This window comes from Haliotis rufescens, unplaced genomic scaffold, assembly GCF_023055435.1.
Source record: "Haliotis rufescens isolate VD_foot unplaced genomic scaffold, xgHalRufe1.0.p SCAF_3, whole genome shotgun sequence".
NCBI classification, from domain to species: domain Eukaryota; kingdom Metazoa; phylum Mollusca; class Gastropoda; order Lepetellida; family Haliotidae; genus Haliotis; species Haliotis rufescens.
This window is the reverse complement of record NW_025964001.1, coordinates 33,249,980-33,269,687: the sequence shown is the minus strand read 5'-3', so window position 1 is coordinate 33,269,687 and position 19,708 is coordinate 33,249,980. Positions and strand designations below refer to the sequence as shown.

Here is a 19,708-nt window from a genome sequence, read left to right as displayed (position 1 = left end):
GAAATGTGAACTGATCTAGAGCTCCAGAGGCAGCATGGGATGTAGACTCACCACAGGACTGAGAATGAAATTTGAGTGCACACTGATCCATTGACTCTGATAATGGTATTATGTTGAGCTGTTGTGCAGCTGTCCAAGTTGGAAGTGAGGCACCTTATCTGCTGTAATTATTTTCAATTTCACGATTTTCACCACAGATTATTTTAACGCAGACTTGTGCAGACAAAAAAGTGTTCAGGTCAGTAAGGGGCATTAGTGATAATATATATGAAGTCTTATGTTTTCTTGTCTCAAATAAAGTATATGCTATTTTGCATGGGTATGAAAATAGTTTCATATTCTCTTCTTTCTGTGTCTATGCAGTCACCACAAACCAACTAAATAACAAAAAAACATTGTACATTCACTTGTTGTTTATTCACAATATCATTTTCATAGGATACAATTTAATGAGAATTAACATAGTTATGGAAACTAGCTTCTTGGAAGCCATGATGTGCCGCCATTCTTTCATTTAAATAACTGAGCTGCATGTACTCAGTTATTGATCATACCCTTACAAGTAAAATCAGTCATTATCACCAAATGTATTCTGCAGGTAAAACCACATACACAAAACACTACTGAGAGATATCCTATTTACATGAATAACACATGACATCTCCATGCATACAGTGTTAAAACAATTCTGATTTGACAATCTGAAAATTTTCATTTCACGTACACTGCACATGCTTCAATATGACATGATTGCAAAGTCGAGGTGTTTTGGATAAGGTAGGTATGTATGTACATATGTTCTTATTCAATCTGGATTTTTTCTTGACCCTGAAAGTTATTTCACATGTAGCAAGCTAAGGAACACAAAGGCACATGTGATCCAATATTATTCTTTTCACTTGGCTCATTGTTTCAAAATCTATGTGACAATACCCCATTGTTTGAAAAGGAAATACGTATGCCAAAAGAAACATTCAATTATGTTGTAAAGCATCATTTGGTAAGTTTTTGTTTCCTCAGATGCTCGAGTTAAAATCTCTGCCCTGTTGAGCTAACAGTTAATATGTATCTCAATTTGCTGAATGATAACTTGTCTCTTCCTTCTTCCATTCAGACATTAGACATGCACTCTTCTGTACTAGTATGAAAATGCAGTTATAAGACTCAACTCCCTGACAGAAGACCTGAAGTCATTCCTATCAACTCAAATGAGAATGTGTGATTTATCCCAGTGCATCCATGTTGAAAACCGGAACATACATGCTGATCACATCTGCTATGTGACTTGTGGAAGTAAGTCTTGATCTCATTCCCTCTTGCTTATTAATGCTTATTCTCTCCGCTTTTGTTTGCTCTTGCTAGATTCATAGTCCCTGCTAGACCTAGAGTCATCTCCAGCACGCTTCTGACCCCGCTTAGCCTCTGTGAAGAATTTATCCAGACCAAACAAATCCTCCTCCACATCCTGTTCGAACTGCACTGGCCCATCACGGCGCCGACTTCTGTCAGTGCCCTCGAACTCCCTGTCTGGGACGAACCTGAAACAAAGAAAACAAACACTTACCTCCTGAACAGTGGACCTAACAGTCATGTTTATCCCTTTTTTATCCAAATCACATCGCTTTACCCAATGAATATTACATCAACAAATTCTAAAATCAATTTCTAACCATCCACCAAAGCATCTGTTTGACAAAGAGTATCCATTCTCATTGTTTTACTGATTTTTTTACTCTACTTGTGATATTACTGCACTTTCAGTCATTTGCATACCAGCAAATCAATTCTACGTCTGAGATTCACATTTGAGCTCAGGGGTATTCAAACACCAGACTTGTGTATAACTACTAAAGGCCACTTAATTACATTAGGAAAAGACAGCAAGAACCTGAGAATTTCCTACTGTGTTTCCCTGCATAACAGTTAGAGGCTGACCAAAGACTTTCCCCAACCCTGGACCTCAGGTGATCAGTCGACCTTCCCTTCACAGTTAGAGGCTGGCCAAAGACTTTCCCCATACCATGGTTTATAGAGGTGAAGAGTTAGAGGCTAGCCAAAGAATTTCAAATAACCCTTGTTTATAGAGTGAACAGTGAACCTTCCCTGCACCACAGTTTGAGGCGAGCCAAAGACTTTCCCCAACCCTGGACCTCAGGTGATCAGTCGACCTTCCCTTCACAGTTAGAGGCTGGCCAAAGACTTCCCCCATACCATGGTTTATAGAGGTGAAGAGTTAGAGGCTAGCCAAAGAATTTCTACTAACCCTTGTTTATAGAGATGAACAGTCGACATTCCTTTCACCACATTTATAGACTAGCAAAAGACTTTCCCCTAACCCTGGACTACAGAGGTCAACAGTTGACCTTCCCTTCACCTCAGAGGTGAACAACAATCATTCTGACCTCTTCTGTTTCATGAGGGTGTCAAAGTCCTCTCCATATAGATCCTTGTCCTTCCTGTTGGATGGACGGTAGATCTGGTTGCCTATGCTGTTCTCCTCACGCCAAGGCTTGTCATAGACGTTGTATGCCTCATCATCACCAAAACCACTGTCCATACCCTACAAATACCACACTGACATGTCACACATCACATAAGCAAATAAGATAAAGTAAGTGAGAAGCCAAATTCAGTCTGCAAATCACACAAGACCATGGGCTGTTTCAAGAGAAATGTTACAATGACATTCATAATGTTATTTACTTATTATGTCAAAGAAAGGTCAGGCTAATATCAACTGCTTTATCATGACAATGCAAAGAGGGTGTGAACTACCTCTAGTAATTAATTTTGCTCTTTGCAAAGCACTATCTGCTGTGTTCCAACCATGATAGAATCCATGATATACATCATGCCAACTTTTTAAACTATAAAACCTTAAATACTGGAGATAAATGAGACTAAGAAACTCATTTGACAAGAACCAATGCTGTCAATTCTGTACTTTCACAAACCTTGTTTGTGTTGAAGAGTCTTTGATCAAACTGTGTTTCTTGAGAACCTCCAGCATTGGGCAATCCCAGGGCAATCTTCTCACTGATGTCACGTTCACGCTCCTTCTGAATGCGAGATCTGTACAGCATAGACAACACTATGTCATCATATGTGAAATTTGAGGTCAAATCAAATATCATCTACCCATGTACTTGTAAATTTGTAAATATGACTTCAACAATCAATCCATAATTAATATTTTATGTACTATAAAGTTAGTTTAAATTGTTGACTGTTACCTCTTATCTGGGGCTGCCCTGGCTAGATTCCTGTCTCTCTGCCTCTCCTTTTGTCTGTCTCGTCTTAGTTCATTTCTCTCAACCTCCTCTTCATCACGTTCTAAAGAAGAGCAAAATATTTACAAAAACAACCCAAATAATCCGACATGGCCACTAATCAATTCCTCTGAGACTAGTGACAATCTTCTAGAGGGACTAGTTTTTTTTCCCCACAAGATAGTTATTTTGCATAAGCCACTATTCCAAAATAAACTGCAGACTAGTTGGTTATGACCAATAGTGTCTACCTCTGTCAATATTAAATTTGCAAAAGTTTCAGTAATGGATTACAGTAAACTTCATTGGTCACTTATAATATTAGGAGTATATTTTTGTTCCAGAGGACCAACCTTCTGCAAGTGTGTATCTCTGAACATGAATTTCTTGCAGAACAAATACAATGATGTTTACTTGCATTGTTTGAAATATCCATGAACAGACAATATCATTTGAGTGTCATCTATTGCCCCATGACAACCACAGCTAGTATTACTCACCATCAGCTCTCCTTATCCCTGCACGCTCCTCCCTCGCCCTCTGGGCCAGCATCCTGAGACTCTCTTCCTTCTTCTCCTTCTCCTTCTGAGCCATCTTCTTCTCGATCTGCGCTCTCATCTCCACTGCCTCTCTAGCCTGGAACCAATCAGCACTACCTACACACACAGTGGTACAAACTCACACGCTGTCAGACAGAAAAAGATCTGCAAAAGCAGCCTTTCATGTTCATCTGCCTTCAACTTATGTGACCAATTTACGACCAGCATAGGATGCTGGGAACCAGTTCTAACCTGGAATCCCCACAGGTCTTAAGGCAAGTAAACTGCAACAGTCAGCAGTCGCAGACGTAACGTGTACGAGAGACGTCTCTGCCGTCTCTTGTACGCGAGACGGGTGCGGTCCGCAGTACTCAGTGAAGCGCTTGATACTAATTAATTCAATCACCGTGGCTCAGAATATACTTGTCAGGTGTCAAAGGCTACTGTGTAAGAGTTTTATGCAGAGCTCTAGATAAGATTTTATTGTGTATCCATAATTTTTAGTTGGTATTCAATTATTTCTTTACCGATATTTCTTTACATTTGGGTATTTTAACTTGAAAACCTGTTTCATACTAAAAATGAATTGTAGTATTATACTTATAAGTTTCTCTTGCGTATTTGATACGCTAGGGATTTGCTATTTCAGTTTATTTAATCTAGATTTTACACAAATACACAGCTATCTTTAGCTCTGTATAAAGACAAGTCTTTTCTTTAGCATCCATCAGTGAGTGAATGTTATATTACACATAGTCAACAATATTCCAGCTTTCATCTATCTATAATCATCCATCTCACAAACTGTAACCACACCTAACACTCATATCAGTAACTCTCACATGAGGCACCTTTTTCTCCCCTGGAAAATCTGGTTCATCTTTATCATATTAGATTTTCGGTCTGAGTTCTCAATTGTTTGGGACAAACTGCAGACCTTAAACATCTCAACAAAAACTTGCATCTGAATCACCACAAGGATAAAAAGAACAAGTGTATCATTCAAACCTGACACAATGTTCTATTTTTTTGAAACTTTCACAGAACAAACTGTTTATCAACATCTCTCGCTGAAGCAAAAGAGGGACATGGATAAAAGAAGACTCACTTTTCTATCAGCAATATACAAGGCTTCAGCTAACTTGGCAAAGTTCTCATTGATGTGGACTCCCTGCAAACCACGGCCATCAGCAGCCAGACGTTTGTCAAGAGGTATAGTGTATCCCTGAAAATGACAAAACATTTATTGTTGAGCATAATCCAAATAGCCAAGATGAGGTGAAATAGAGTTTAACATCGCGTCCAAGATTATTGCACTTATATAGCAACATGCATGCATGTGTGTATGGCTGCTTGCATAAGTGTGCTGATTTTATAGTGCTAGCCCACTGAGATACAATGTCGCAGTTTAACATGAATACCCCGTTTAGACACAAACTGAGCTGACCAGTCCTTGTTTCAGCCCATTACGGCCAAGCGCCAAGCAGGGTAATAACAAGTACCATCTTTTAATGTCTTTTGGTAGGACACAGCCGGGCATTGAAGCCTCCGACCTTCTGCTCTCCGGGCAGACGTTCTACCACTAAGACTATGGAGGCAGTCCCAAATACTGAAGAAGAAAAGCATAAATTGGTCATGTGGAGGGATGAATTATTATCTTGAACAGTTATTTTGAAGTAAGCAGTGCTAAAGGCAAAGATATAATGCTAGAACCTGTGACTTGTCAGGTGCCTATTTTTGCTCAAAGTGGCTCACAAGAAAGCAAATTAAGTATCAATGCTGATGTATGAAGACATAAGGTGTATGGTTTTACCTCCCTTCTAGCAATATCACAGCAGGGAACACCAGAAATGGGCTTGAAGGCATAAGGACACAAAGAGGTGTACATGGCAAATTCAATTACTTACTCTGTTGTTTTTCCAGTTTGAGATGCAGGGAGGAATCTTCCACTCTTGTTGCTCTTTTACTGTAACCTGAACAAAATTTATAACATATCATACTTGAACAAATCTAACAATCAATCTTAGTAAAATCTAAATATTTTTTACATTTATATACTTATCCTGCATTACTCCTTAATGCATTCACTGCTTACTTACGACAACTAGAAGGACAGCGCTGCGAAGGTCCTGGGTGAAGAAATAAAGTTGTTGTTCTCAAGTCCCAATCAGTGGCCTTCCGTCGCTGTCCTGTGACCTTGATGACACCTAAGGTCATCTTCACATCACTGCCTGTCGCCCAAGCTCTTAGAAAAACATACTTTTGAGGTTTCTGAAGCCAAAGTGGGGAGGCAAGTCTAACGACGGGTGGGCCTTAAGCGTAGTAATGCAGGATAAGTATATAAATGTAAAAAATATTTAGATTTTACTAAATTTTTTACTTATCCTGCATTACTCCTTAATGCATCTGTATCGGACGGTTTGGAGGTGGGTCAACCTTCAGAATACAGAAACCTCAATAATTCACACCCTGCAATACGACCCCATTTGGTCGATAAACCGTGAAGCGGAAAAGTTCAGACAAAAACGCCATTACGGTAGGGTTGTTCAAAAATCAAAAACATTGAACATAGGAATTAAAGAGAAATTCCCTATACACGCTTAGTAATAAAGAAAATAATAGCTATTCAGCTAATTCTTTACTTACTGCGTCATAGAGCCGTCGCTGACAAACAAGATTGTCTAATATTCTTCCACTGGTGGCGACTGAGTGACTGCACATGGAAGTTGACTGGCTCTGTATAGGGCGAGTTCATTATTTGCGTCAGTGGTTGGCAATCTGCAGGATAACAACCAGAGGGCCAAACTTCGAACGTCTTTGACATCCTCGAGAGTCACAACGCGAAGGTTATGACTAACGAAAATATGTGTCGAATCTCCAGAAATATCCTTCCGTGATTGTTCCAAAACCACAATTGCCGTGTTGAGCCCTGGTAAGGCTGACACCTTGAGATCTTGAGGGTAATTCGCTCTCGGCGAGTTCCGTTTGATGATCTCGTAGGTCTGAAGGATTACTGCGCGTAACCATATAGATATGGTGTTTGCGATTATGCGACTAACTTCTGTCGTGGACGAACCACGCCTTGTCTTGGAGCGTCGAATGAAAACTCGAACTGCTCGCACCGAGCCCAGGAGAACTTCACCATGTACGATTCCCACAATAGTCGATATCGGTGGGATGGTGAAGAACGGTCGGGTTGGCCTGGTAGTAGATTTTAGCAATAAAATCCCAGCATAACCCTAGATGTCCTGTTCCGTGCGTCCCATGCTCAAAACGGATCCGGGTTGAGTCGACCACATGTAGTTCGCTCACCCGTACCGCCATTGCTAATGCCAAGAGAAAACCATTGTTTCCTTGGTGAGGTCCAAGCTCCTCACAGCGATAGCCCGTTCGCGGAGCTCTCTATACTATACCGAGAGTGTAACGAAGGTGTCACGCGCTGGGAAGGAGCTTGAAAATGAGGATGCAATGAGGGGCTCGAAGGGGGCCCTCGCAAACCTCGAAGTACCACGTTCAAGTCCCAATCAGGTGGCTGGAACTTGGCCTTCTGATCCTCAAACCTGAATGAGCATAATATGGCCTGTAGTTCCGTGACCTTAATCACACTGTGATTTTCCGGAAACGGCCAACACTAAGATAATTGCAGCCAATTACGTAGTAATGGTGCTACCTTCCAAGTGTTTTGGGGTACGCAATGTAGGAGGTATTCCTCTAGGAATTGTGACGCAATCGTAGGGTCTTGATTCTTTTCTTCCCTGTAAAAAGTCTCAAGTGATCCCCACTTGTCATCGTCGTCTCTGGGAGAGTAACGATGAACTAAAGCTATAGCTTTGCTGCCCGTGTCGAAATAACCCTTCGCACTTAAACGCCTTTTAAAGACGAACCATGCGTGCAGACGTTGGGTGAGGCAATTTTCTGTTGAGGGTGGATGAGTAGGTTGGACCACTGTGAGAGGGGAAGTGAATCGTTTTAGATTTTTCCGAGCTTGACGAACTACCCTCTCGCCGGTTACCATGGTGCGACCAAAGGAGAGATCGAGATACCTTGTCTCCTTGATCCCCTGTAGCACCTTGGAAGTAAAAGTGGTGGCAGAAGAGTTTTAGTTCTTTGCCCTTCCCAAGTGATACTGAACTCGTCCACCGCCCAAGTCTGCGGATCCGGCAACGGGGAGATATACGTCATGAGTTGGTGGCCTAGGCAAGTAATAAACAAGTCAATGTTTGGTTGCCTGAATTCCTGAAGCAGTAACTGGAATGCTTCTGTGAGAAATTTCCACTCAGTGGGAGCCACCCTGTCTGGACGTGATAAAGTATCGGCCAGTATGTTTCTACATCCGGGGATGTGCTGAACTATGAACCTTAGTCACAGCCGATCCACTAGATGGAAGAAATCTGAATGTCCTTAGAAGTGGAGAGTGGGAGTGTGTTGTTCCCCGATTGCACAGGCACCACACCGCAGTGCTGTTGTCTGTGGATATAGCGAGTCGGGCTAACTGTAGTTGATTCTGCCAATGTGATATAGCCAGAATTAAAGCTTCCAACTCCAAGTTGTTTATGTGCCACTTCCATTGTGCGCCGGGCCATAGCCCTGAGCTTATCTGGTCTTGTAAGTGAAGACTCCACCCCTGAAAAGGGACGTCCACAAACAAGTGTGTATTCGGGGAAAATCCGAATAAACAGACTCCGCAGACATTCAGCGCCACAAATTGAGGCTCTAGCTTAGTTGGTAGAGTGATGGCCTTGAGTGGATCCTGACTCCTGATGTAAGGGTTCAGGAAAAAAATTGAATTGGTCGCTGTTGTAAGCGGCCCATGCTAGTTAACTCCTGTGCCGAGGTGATTAACCCTAGCAACACTTGCCACTGGCGAAGTGTGTGTGGTTGGTGTAGAGTAGATGACAAAAGAAGTAGAAACTTGTGCCATCTGTCCCTCGGTACAGATAGGATATCCTGGTCTGTCTTAAACAGGTCTCCTATGAACTGAAGTCAATAGGAAGGAGAATACTCCCGACTTCGCCTCGTTGATTGTCTATCCCAGTTATTGACATGTGTTGATGATACAGTAGATCGCCCTCCATCTACGACTCGAACCAAGTGTTCGTCACGTGTAGATAGTTATTGGCTTCATTACTCCTGTAAATAGCCATAAGTGTCACTGACATGTCAAATGGGAAATACTACCATTGGTAGTGAACCCCAATGAACTGGACCTGAAAAGTCTACGGTTGGGATGGATAGTCGAGACTGATGAAGAATCAAACGTTCGTTGAACACAGAGATTGTGGATCATTCTCATCTTGTCTGGATCCTTCATGAGTACCAGGTAGGTGTGAGGATAAAACCCCGGAGTAAAGACTGGGTTGTGAACCCACTCTACAGCTCTTCTTACCAACAGTATGTCTATGTTGGATTTTCCCAATCAAACTGTGGTCAACGGTGGGGTTAACTCTACCCTTATACGGACACCATGATATAGTGCGATAAGTACGAAATCGTCCTTGAGACTTGTCTCTGCCACTCCCTTTCTCAGTAAGGGAATGCTGGTCTTCCCTGAGAAACGCGCGTCTAGGCTTATAATTCCCTGACTTGGACTTTCCAAGCTTTTTGGGAACTTGACGTGCGTGTCTGCGATCTGTTCGTTGAACAGGGGAGTAGATGATCAAGGTTGACGTAATAGACTGCCCTTGAAACCAGCATCTCAGTTCGAAACGCTATAAAGTCTTGGGTGTAACGGTAATCACCGTCAGAACGGTCTCAAGATGAATTTTCCTGTGGTCAAACTGACGCTGTAGGAAAAACACCATAGTTTGGAAGTGATCTAATCAGATAGGGTTATCCTCTAATAGATTCTGATCCACTACAAACATTGACGATATTGGTCGCTTAAATCACGGAGCAAATGTGAGTTTTGGAGAAGGCTTCCTCCAATGACCTCGTGGTGTCCCTCTTATTTACCCTGTTATCAGGGGAAGGCGTTACTGACACGAGATGGTCTGCTTCCCAATCGGGTACATGTGCTAAGCTGATCATGTGCCGGTTACGTAACCGGTACACTGTAAGCCTTGGGCTAACGTCATTGTAGAGACCTTGATTGATACGCAGACGCTGCGCTCAGCGCAGGTCTGGAATGTCGGAACAGCGCTAAGCTGATCGTGCGTCACTGGCGTGATAGGAGCGCTTGGGTATCAGTCAGAAGCTGCGCTCGGCGCAGGTCTATGCTGGATATGTTGGAACAGCGCTAAGCTGATCGTGCGTCACTGGCGTGATAGGAGCGCTTGGGTATCAGTCAGACGCTGCGCTCGGCGCAGGTCTATGCTGGATATGTTGGAACAGCGCTAAGCTGATCGTGCGCCGATTGCGTAATAGAAGTGCTTTGGTTGTAGTCAAGTGCTGCGCTCGGCGCAGATAAATCAGACACAAAGCTCAAAAGTATTGACTGGATCAAGGCTTGTGTCTAATCTACCCCCATCATAGCATCTCGATACGCTGGTGCTGTCGCCGACGTCACAGATTATCATACATGTATCTGGAAGTGTCCGGCGGCTGAAAAAATAGGAGCAGTTACGATACTCACAAAATCCTCCGGTATTGTTGATTTCGGTGGATGGTGTACTTCTGCAATCACAGTCGTCATAATACCTGCCGATAATAACGGTTGGGTGGTAATGACAGAACCATATGTCATTCGCTATTCTGCGATAGTGACATTCCTCTCGTCTCACGACGGAATAACTGCAAAATATGATTGTGAGTAATCTGCTTTTATATAGTAAACTCGTTGGATTAGAGATTTACATAAAAATTACATTTTGAATTTTGGCGAGCACATCTACGTGCATGCCTATGACCGTGGATAAAGAGCTTTGGGCGATTATTCCACGACAATATGTACACCGAGCAAACATAATTATGTTACGCAATTAAACCATTGAAGAAATGGTACTGGAAGAATGCCGTAGAATTGAACAGTAATCTATCGGCAAAAATACGAATTGCAAGGGTATACAATATTTTTATATACGCAATTCAATGTAAACCAAGGCTATTTACATTTAGAGATTGGAGAGCACATCCGCGCGCAAACCAACCAATCGTGGATGATAATCTTGTAAGGGTTTTTCCTCGACAATTAGTAAAATGCTCAAAGGTATGTTACGCAATGAAACCCCTGTTGATGAGATAATACTGGAAGAGTGCCGAAGAATTTGAACACTAATCTATCGGCAAATTTATGAGTTGCAAGGATATACAATATTTTTGTATGCGCAACCCAATGTAAACCAAGGGTATTTATATTTTCATTTAGGGTTTGGAGAGCACATCTGCGCGCAAACCAAACAACGTGGATGATAATCTTTGTAAGATTTTTCCCACGACAATTAATACCACGCTCAATCATAAGTTACACAATTACATATATATATGTATATTCAATGTCTGTACATATAGAGTAGGGAAAGGGCCACCTAAGTTGGATAACTTTTGCCCAATCCCGTTGACCATATATGTCAATAAAATATGTTTAAATTAAACACAATTACGCCATTGTTGATGAGGCGGTACTGGAAGAATGCCATAGAATTGAACAATAATCTATCGGCAAAAACTACGAGTTGCAAGAGTATACAATAGTTCATATACGCAACTCAATGTAAAACCAAAAATACCAACAAAAAACTATTTAATCGCATAAACATAGGTACGCAATAAAAGAATTGTTGATGAAGCGGGACTGGAAGAAAGCCGTAGATTTGATATTAATCTATCGGCAACCATATTTTTAACGAGTTGAAAAAGTATACAATAATTTTAGTATACGCAACTCACTGTTACGCCAAAGCTAGTAATATTTAAGAACATAAGAATATGTTATACATACGTAGCTGAGAATTGTAAACAATATGACTACCTTGGCAGGCAAACGATTGTAACACAATTCAAAATGGCGGCGAACAACAATATTTTGGCGGGAAAAAAGACAAGCGTCTTTTCACGCCTAATTAATTCACATAAAACTACACAACATGGTGAAAGTAATATGAAAAGAATACATCACCCATCGCAGATCAATTTTTAAGATTGTAGACAAACTGAAGGTCTAAAATTAATCCAAAAGGAGAGCTCCGCTTGGACACGTCCTAGCTGTGCTGCGACAAGCAGTGATGTGAAGATGACCTTAGGTGTCATCAAGGTCACAGGACAGCGACGGAAGGCCACTGATTGGGACTTGAGAACAACAACTTTATTTCTTCACCCAGGACCTTCGCAGCGCTGTCCTTCTAGTTGTCGTAAGTAAGCAGTGAATGCATTAAGGAGTAATGCAGGATAAGTAAAAAATATAGCAATTTCATAGTTAAAACATTCAAGATAAAGGTGAATTTGTATTACTAATACATCATTAAATAAAAATTTGCAAATACATGTATATTCTTACAAAAAATTTCAAGGCAGTCTGTTTTGTAGAGCTGTAGTTGTATATTTACCTTTCTGTTAGGGGAGTGCATCACGGGTGCTGGCGGTGATGGAGGACCCCTGGGGATCTTCTTGTTCACTCTGAAGCGTGAATGTATTCACTTATACTAAATTGCTATCAACTGGACAATATGCAACATTTGTATCATTCTTTCAGATCAATCAATGTTCTGAAACCACTGATTTCTAAATCTCTTAACTATTAACATCAAAAGTATTTGTATTAGAATTTAAAAGCATCCAAAAAGTGGTAATTGTTTTTAGTTGTCTTGCTAGTTTTTCAGGGATGAACTGACTTGAAGACAAAACCATGTCTTACAATAAAACCAAAAAATGACATACTTAAATCGTGGTGGTTCCATGGGGTCTTTCTGCACCTCCACCATTCTGATGATCCTCTGCTTGGCCCCCGAGTTAAAGGCCACACCCTGTTGAGATGGAGTGTACCTGAAACATACATGACACCAGAAGTTAAAAAAGATTCACCATATCCAACATAAACAGGAATTCCCGATGATCGGTAATAGCAATTTGACACACTTAAATGACAGCCAAGGCAAATGGTTATGAGCTTGACAACAGTACCTGATATACTGAGCAGGTGCTTGTTTCTCTGCATGCCGGACTGGCATGGCTGCCGAAATCTTGCTGGAGACCAGCTTGGACAAAGCCTGCCTGGTCTTCTCTGTTGTGTCCTCAATTGCCTCTTCATCTGGACGCTGCAGATCAGGGTCATCCTCATCTATCATCTTTGGCACCAAGTCACCAGGACGGGAGTGGATCACCTAGAGTGAAAAGTACATGACATAACCATACCACCTCATTCACACATACATCGTCTGCAAACACTATCACACTATGTGACATTGACACAAAGTAGTGAAAGATCCTTATTTATCTTGCATGCAAAAATTGGTTAGAAAAGTACCCATTTGTTTGGATGATGTCTTTTGAACCAATACTGATTATGCATAAACTAAAACAGGAAGTGATGTAAAGCACATATTCACACCTCAAAATAGTGATACTGGGATAATATAGAGTTGCCCGCCCTTGAGTCGCTAATGATAGGTACTTTGTTTATCAAACGTGATAAAGATAATCAGGATCGATCAATCCTAATTGATGTGTCATAAAAGTTGAACAAAGAACAAGAAACTCTTTGTGTATGACATATTCAATAGTTTAGTAAGTGTGCGCAGAGCTCCAGATAAGCTGCGTATCTGCGTAAAATACGCATCAGAAATGCAGTTAACGCAGTAAAATAAAATCCAAGCGTATCAAATACGCAACGAACATTACAGATGCACTACAAAAATAAAACTTGTGCATATCATCGAAATATTGTGAAGTAACCCTGCGTATTCGATTCGCAAATCAGCAACTTATTTTGAAATTATAAACGGGCATTCCGTCAACCCTGTCAAACTCCACGATGATAGTAAAATCATGATCATTTGCTATCATACTTTCTTGTGGAAGTATCGTGGTATTTTTGAGTCCTACAAAGCTCTCGAACCCACACGACACCAGTTTGCAGGGACTAGATGAATAGTGTTTTTAAATATTTAACTTAAATACCCACATGTGTAAAAACTAGTGGGTAACAGAAATTTGAATACCCAGATAGAATTACTGATACCCAATGATTTTAAAATGCATGCGTAAAATACCCACAACACCAAAAGCTTATCTGGAGCTCTGGTGTGCGTCATTACGAACCATTATAAGTAAATATATAACGTACCATGCAGACATCAGTTAAATGCTGAGTTTCAGATTAGTTCATGTTCTTCGACATTAATGCTGTCCTCCTAAATGTCCTAAAGGATTTCTTTTTAAAAATTTGGTAATGTTTAGACATGTAAATTAATGTCCTATCAAAACGTGAAAGAAATCATGACATATCCCAAAGACATTTGTCAGCAAAATCTTTGGGGGTTGCTAAAATATTCCCCAGATGAGAACCTTACAATATGCTATTCAAAGATCATAAAATGGCATTTATATTCTGCTCACCTTATCTTTGCCATGTCCCTGTCTGGCAATGGCGTCATACTTGATCTTTCCATGCTGATCAAGTGACACAGCCAAAGAATTGGATGTGGTTTCTTTCAAACCCATCCCAAGTGGATACTGAGCAACATGAATTTCTGGGAAGGCACCACCATCGCCAAAATCCTGCAATTTAAACAATAAAATCCATTGTTTAAATCTGAAATACAACACTACTGTAATCAAACAGTAAACAGGGTTAAAATACCAACCACCTAAATTATTTAGCAAAGGTGTTGAACATGTGCCAGAATATGTAGGTCAACTGCAATATTAAGAAAGATCTCAGAAATTGATGATCCTGTGAAATCTGTGAATAACACGTTTACATGAAGAACCTTCAGGCTTTAAAAATTCACACAACTACATACATGACATGTACAAGTCTACAATATGCTATATCTTGAACATTTGCTGGAATATGTAACTTAACTACACATGTATCAGAAGCGCTAAATTATTCATAATCCCATTGACTCTGTGACTAAGACATTTATCTGCAAGGCAACACAGGGATCATGATATGCCATCAGCCCAAATGTCATGGTCATACCTCCTGTGATCTTGGTATCCATCCCTTCCTGTGTCCATATGGTGGGGCAGCCCTCTTGCTTGTGACAGGGGTAACCTGAAGACATATATTGAAATGAGTGTCACAAGGAACACTTTCAATTCACTGCAAGCAATATGCACAATATTCAAGTTTTTTCCAAAGACCTATTTTGATGCTATCTCATCAAAAAAGCAATCATATATCCATTGATTTATATAACCATGATAACCGCTCTAAAATTTGTACAATGTACAATTGTATTTGTTACATGCATGATTAGTACTTATTTTGATTGATAATGGTGCAGTGTCCATGGTAACCACAGTAACACCTCATACACATTTGAAAAATGTTGGCTGGCTTTCTTTAAACTGTTTTGTACTTAGTCAAATATTAACATGATCAAAAGAAAATGTTTGCAAATACATATGACCAAAAATGCCAAAGACCAGGGCCCACTTGCACAAAGCGATCTTAGCGCTACGACTATCGCAAGCTTATGTTAAAGAATAGGAGTTCTGATCATCTTAGCGCTAAGATCGTTTTGTGCAAGTGGGCCCTGAGGAATAGTCTTAATAATTGAAATCTAAAAGAAGCTGAACAGCTGGACATTACTTAAAATGAACATGAAATCAATTACCTGCATTTGTGACCTGTACTGTCGGTCTTCATCATCTCTATCATATATACGTTGAGATGGGGCTGGTAATACACTGAAAATAAAAACAAGTGCTTATGATGTTAATATGACATCCAAAAGAAAAATATGTGTTGAAAAAATGCTTTCATCTCATTGATTATCCTGGTAAGTGTTGATATGATTTGTTCGTTTGTGTATGCTGCAGTCAGCAATATTCCAAATATATTACAGTAGTCTGTAAACAAGTGGTTGATATTATGTGCAAAGTCCTACACAGTTAGGATATGTTCACATGAATCATCAAAGTCATCAAATCTGACCACCTGATTAATCTTCATCGGGTGCAGCTATATCATGTACACAGTGCAAATTGGCTCCAGGTGTTGTTAGTCTCGCTTCAATGATCTCGAGTGCCTCTTCAATCTTTCAGGTCACTTGTGTGAGGTTTAGGGTGGGTTAGCCCCAACTCTATCCCCAGCCCATGGATACTTTTTCCTATCATGAACCTTTAAGATCATTACAGTTTATAGGTACCCCTTCCTATCAAACACTCCTTCACAATCCTTAGCATCGAGCTACCCTTGAAAATCACAAAACTTCCTTTAGTTATGATCCTTAGGGTTAGGTCCCCTTTTCTGATTCTTAGGGTTAGCTATCTTAGTCCAGTATAATTTGAGTGAGTGAGTGAGTGAATGTGTTCGGGTTAAATGCCATTTGATGTGGGAGGGAAGCCTGCAGTGATGCAGGTCTTGGACGTTTACCAGTTTGGTGAAACCCACGAGTATGGGTGTGGTGCTGACAAACTGAGAGACATGACCGGGGTGAACGAGGATTTTTACCCATGATCACAGCTTTCTGGCATGCCCAAGGGACATAACTCTGCACACCAAATTGTGATGCCTAAGACGACTCGTAGGTAATATACGCAATTGCTTTATCTAACAGTTCTAATTTACAAATTAATTTTATTTCAATAGCGTATTTATAGTTTTTTGTTGCGTCATTGATACACTAGGATTTGATTTGTCTGCATATTTCATTTCATCATATAATGGGTAGGTTTCTTGGCAGGATAAAGCCAACCGATAAAAATGATATCTGTTGGGGTCAAATGCAGATAGAGATGCAAATATCAAAGGGCAAGTAGGGACTACTTTCAGTGTTTATAAACAAACATGGCGTCGCCCTTGTCATTCAGCGATCGAGTCAGAATTAACCATCGGGAATCTTGGGAAACTACTTGGATAATTGCTATCATTAACAAAAGAATAGTCTAATATACTGAAAATCAGTGTGTAACTGTGATGTAGCTAAGGCATTTAATAAGTTTTGGCAACTTTGGAGATATAAATTTCTGAACAATTTTGCGAGGGCACTAGGCTTAGCCAAGCGGGATCAGTAGCCATATCTGTGCTTGTAGATCTCTGCGGCTTGGAACCACAAATTAAAATAGTTGGATTTGGACGAAATATGTTCGAATTGTTACCTTGTTTTGTTTTGTCTGACTGCATTTCTTAACGTTATGACAGGACAGGCCGACTGTCAACGTCTGACCATGGCCGTGACGTCTCAGACTAGGGTTAGAGTGGCTTCCCTTTGACAAAGGGCAGTTACTCTAGCGGACAGAACGATCGATTGCCACGAAATGCAAGTAAAAACAATTGTTGTTTTGCGTATATGTTGTTTCCCCACTGTATAAGAAACAGATTTCAGTTGGAACTATATTGGCTACTGTCATTGTCTGACTGACATATTACTTACCCTGTGACGTAATAAATATTATTGCGCGAATTTGAGGAAAACTCGCAATGTTTCGCAATGAATTTTGCTTTGTTAACATTTTTAACTCGTGCAGTTTTCTGAGCATAGGGTTCATTTTCACACCTAATTTATTTTGCTTGATTTCATCTAGACACTTTGTATTGGTGACAAATACCATTTGTCATTTGATTCTAAATTGATGAGGAATTCAAGGATACATGTACTGCAGCAGAGTTTGAAATATATGTGTCATTATAGGCGTCTCATAACCAGCATAGGTAAAACGGGATTTTGTAAACACTATCCAATATGGCGAAAAGTTCACTTAGGTGTTCGTGTTTGCGCATTTTCCAAAACATTCTAAACGATTCAAAGGCAATGTTTTTGAATGACCATTGGTGATTTGACAAAAGACACATTCCCGAGATCACTAATATGCTGTTTTTGAAATTTATTTCTCTGAGCATGCTGAGTAAATATAAAAAATATTGATTTGAAAACATGCTGTAAATAACACCATGAATATGGTGATTTAGTAATGTACCGTAATTTTGAGCAATATAGATTTGCCCAATCTCACTAAAATCATGAAAATCAGATCTTAGTTCTCCCTATCGCTAAACTTTGTTTGGCGACAGCGAGAACTTAGATCTGATATTAATGAGATTGAGCTTTGCCAAAAATGACAGTGGATGTTTTCACAGAACAGGGAATTTCCAACAGAATTCCAGCATTAGAAATTGGCGCTTGTCCTATAGTCCTTGCCAAACTGCCCAATAGTTACCGGTAGGATATCATAAGGACCAGTAGAAATTTACCCTTTTTAAGAGTTTTGCAATATCATTATAAGGACTAGTGGACTAAAACTGTTAGTTTCTATAGCTGAATTCAAAACTGTGAAGTGTATTTGTGTCCTTGATGTATGTTGAATTTTTCTTTGACTTCAAAGGGAGGGTTGACGGGGAGGGACATATATGTCCCTCTGGCATCCAGGGGATTAAAATGCAATTCTCCCCTCAACTTTTACAACAAGTATATGTTACCACTGGGGACTAATATTCAATCCAAAAAGCTAAAGGGGGTATGAAAAAAAAATGAATCATAAGCAAATGCATGTTTTAAATGAGCCTTAGCAAAGTTGGCTGGATTCTGTATCAGAAGCAAATAAACTGCTGGCAACTCTGCTGTTTACCAGGTGCAGCTTTAAAAAAGTACTAAATGGCTCTGCCTCTAATTTCACTCAACTTGCATAATCGATTCTTAGACATGTTAGATGGTTGTATTACGGTCTGTATATTTTTTAACAAGTTAACATTTTGTAGAGGAATATGGTGACCTTGCATGGGCATCAAGGTAAACAAATAGGGGCTGATTACTAGATCTATATATACAACAAACACTAATAATTTTTTTATTGGAAAGAGCATACATTGTCCCATTGTAAAGTTCTGGCTAGCTAGGCCTATATCAACTCTATAAGCTAAGCTCAGCTTCAAGCTGGTAATGCATGACTTCGATCCTCTGCACAGCACTAATTGAAATCCAAAAGAATATGTTGGTAAAAAGTGGCGGTGTGGTACTTCCGAACGGCTGGACAATAAATCTTCCATCAGCTAATCGGTGTGTCTATCAGGTTTACGTATTCTACGAGCTAGGCTAACTGTTGTTGTTATACGTTAGATTGTCTCTGGTTAGATATACTTTTCACAGATAATCATATTTCATAAACTTGTGCCATTTGATTTTGACACATAAAACGTTTTAATTTCCATGTGTACGCCACGAGTCCTCTTCTTCTTTTAATTACAGGCATTACCTAACATATTTAAACAAACTATTACTCAATCTAAATCTAATAATCATGGAACTTCAAATTGTGCAGGTGTGGAACACAACACATGCTTTCAATGTCCTTATTTTTTGTCATTTATTATCGTTTGAGGTGTCACCGCACATGAGTATACTAAACTAGAGTTGCGAAACATACAGTAAAACAATAGAATGTCATTTTTTTTAGTCTTACACAACACATACAAGCGTAAACAATAACAAAACACCAGACTCGTCCAAATACTCACTTCGATAAGGACGCCATTTTGTTTCGTCTGTGGTGTACGTTCACATTACCGGTATCTCAGCTCGAATGCGCAACTGCATTTGTAAAGATGATATTTACACATTCATAGACAGTAGCCCAGTCAATCGATGTCATTTAAGGGACTAATGGAATCAATATTTATGCTAGTGAGTTTTCACTTAGAGGGACATTTGTAAGGTACGTCAATAAAATAAACAGACACTGATTTGGTGAAAGCCTATAAATAATTTCCGTTTGACTTGCCATTGCACTTGAACAGCGTTTGCGTCGACGTTTTTAAAGCTCCTTGCAACGATATCTCTGTATCTGTATTACATTAAGGTA

The 19,708-nt window shown here is 40.0% G+C and overlaps 1 protein-coding gene across 1 annotated transcript; it reads right to left on the bottom strand.

The window, feature by feature from the left end:
- Positions 1–395: 395 nt before the first annotated feature.
- LOC124119961 (SNW domain-containing protein 1-like) lies at positions 396–19,521 on the bottom strand. Its single transcript, XM_046482673.2, has 14 exons — positions 19,365–19,521; positions 15,526–15,598; positions 14,886–14,960; positions 14,297–14,458; positions 12,863–13,062; positions 12,620–12,724; positions 12,289–12,358; positions 5,716–5,781; positions 4,917–5,033; positions 3,770–3,905; positions 3,234–3,333; positions 2,955–3,072; positions 2,403–2,560; positions 396–1,538 (listed from the first exon to the last, which is right to left on the bottom strand). Exons 1-14 carry the CDS (start codon positions 19,379–19,381, stop codon positions 1,331–1,333), a joined length of 1,605 nt encoding a protein of 534 aa, XP_046338629.1. The 5' UTR covers positions 19,382–19,521; the 3' UTR covers positions 396–1,330.
- Positions 19,522–19,708: the final 187 nt, after the last annotated feature.

What these genes read in the sequence shown, in the direction of transcription:
- LOC124119961 (XM_046482673.2), bottom strand. An exon ending in GACTCTTCAACACAAACAAG is followed by an intron (nt 2,561 to 2,954) that starts GTTTGTGAAAGT and finishes TGGTATTTGTAG; the next exon opens with GGTATGGACAGTGGTTTTGG. An exon ending in ACCCTCATGAAACAGAAGAG is followed by an intron (nt 1,539 to 2,402) that starts GTCAGAATGATT and finishes TCTTTGTTTCAG; the next exon opens with GTTCGTCCCAGACAGGGAGT.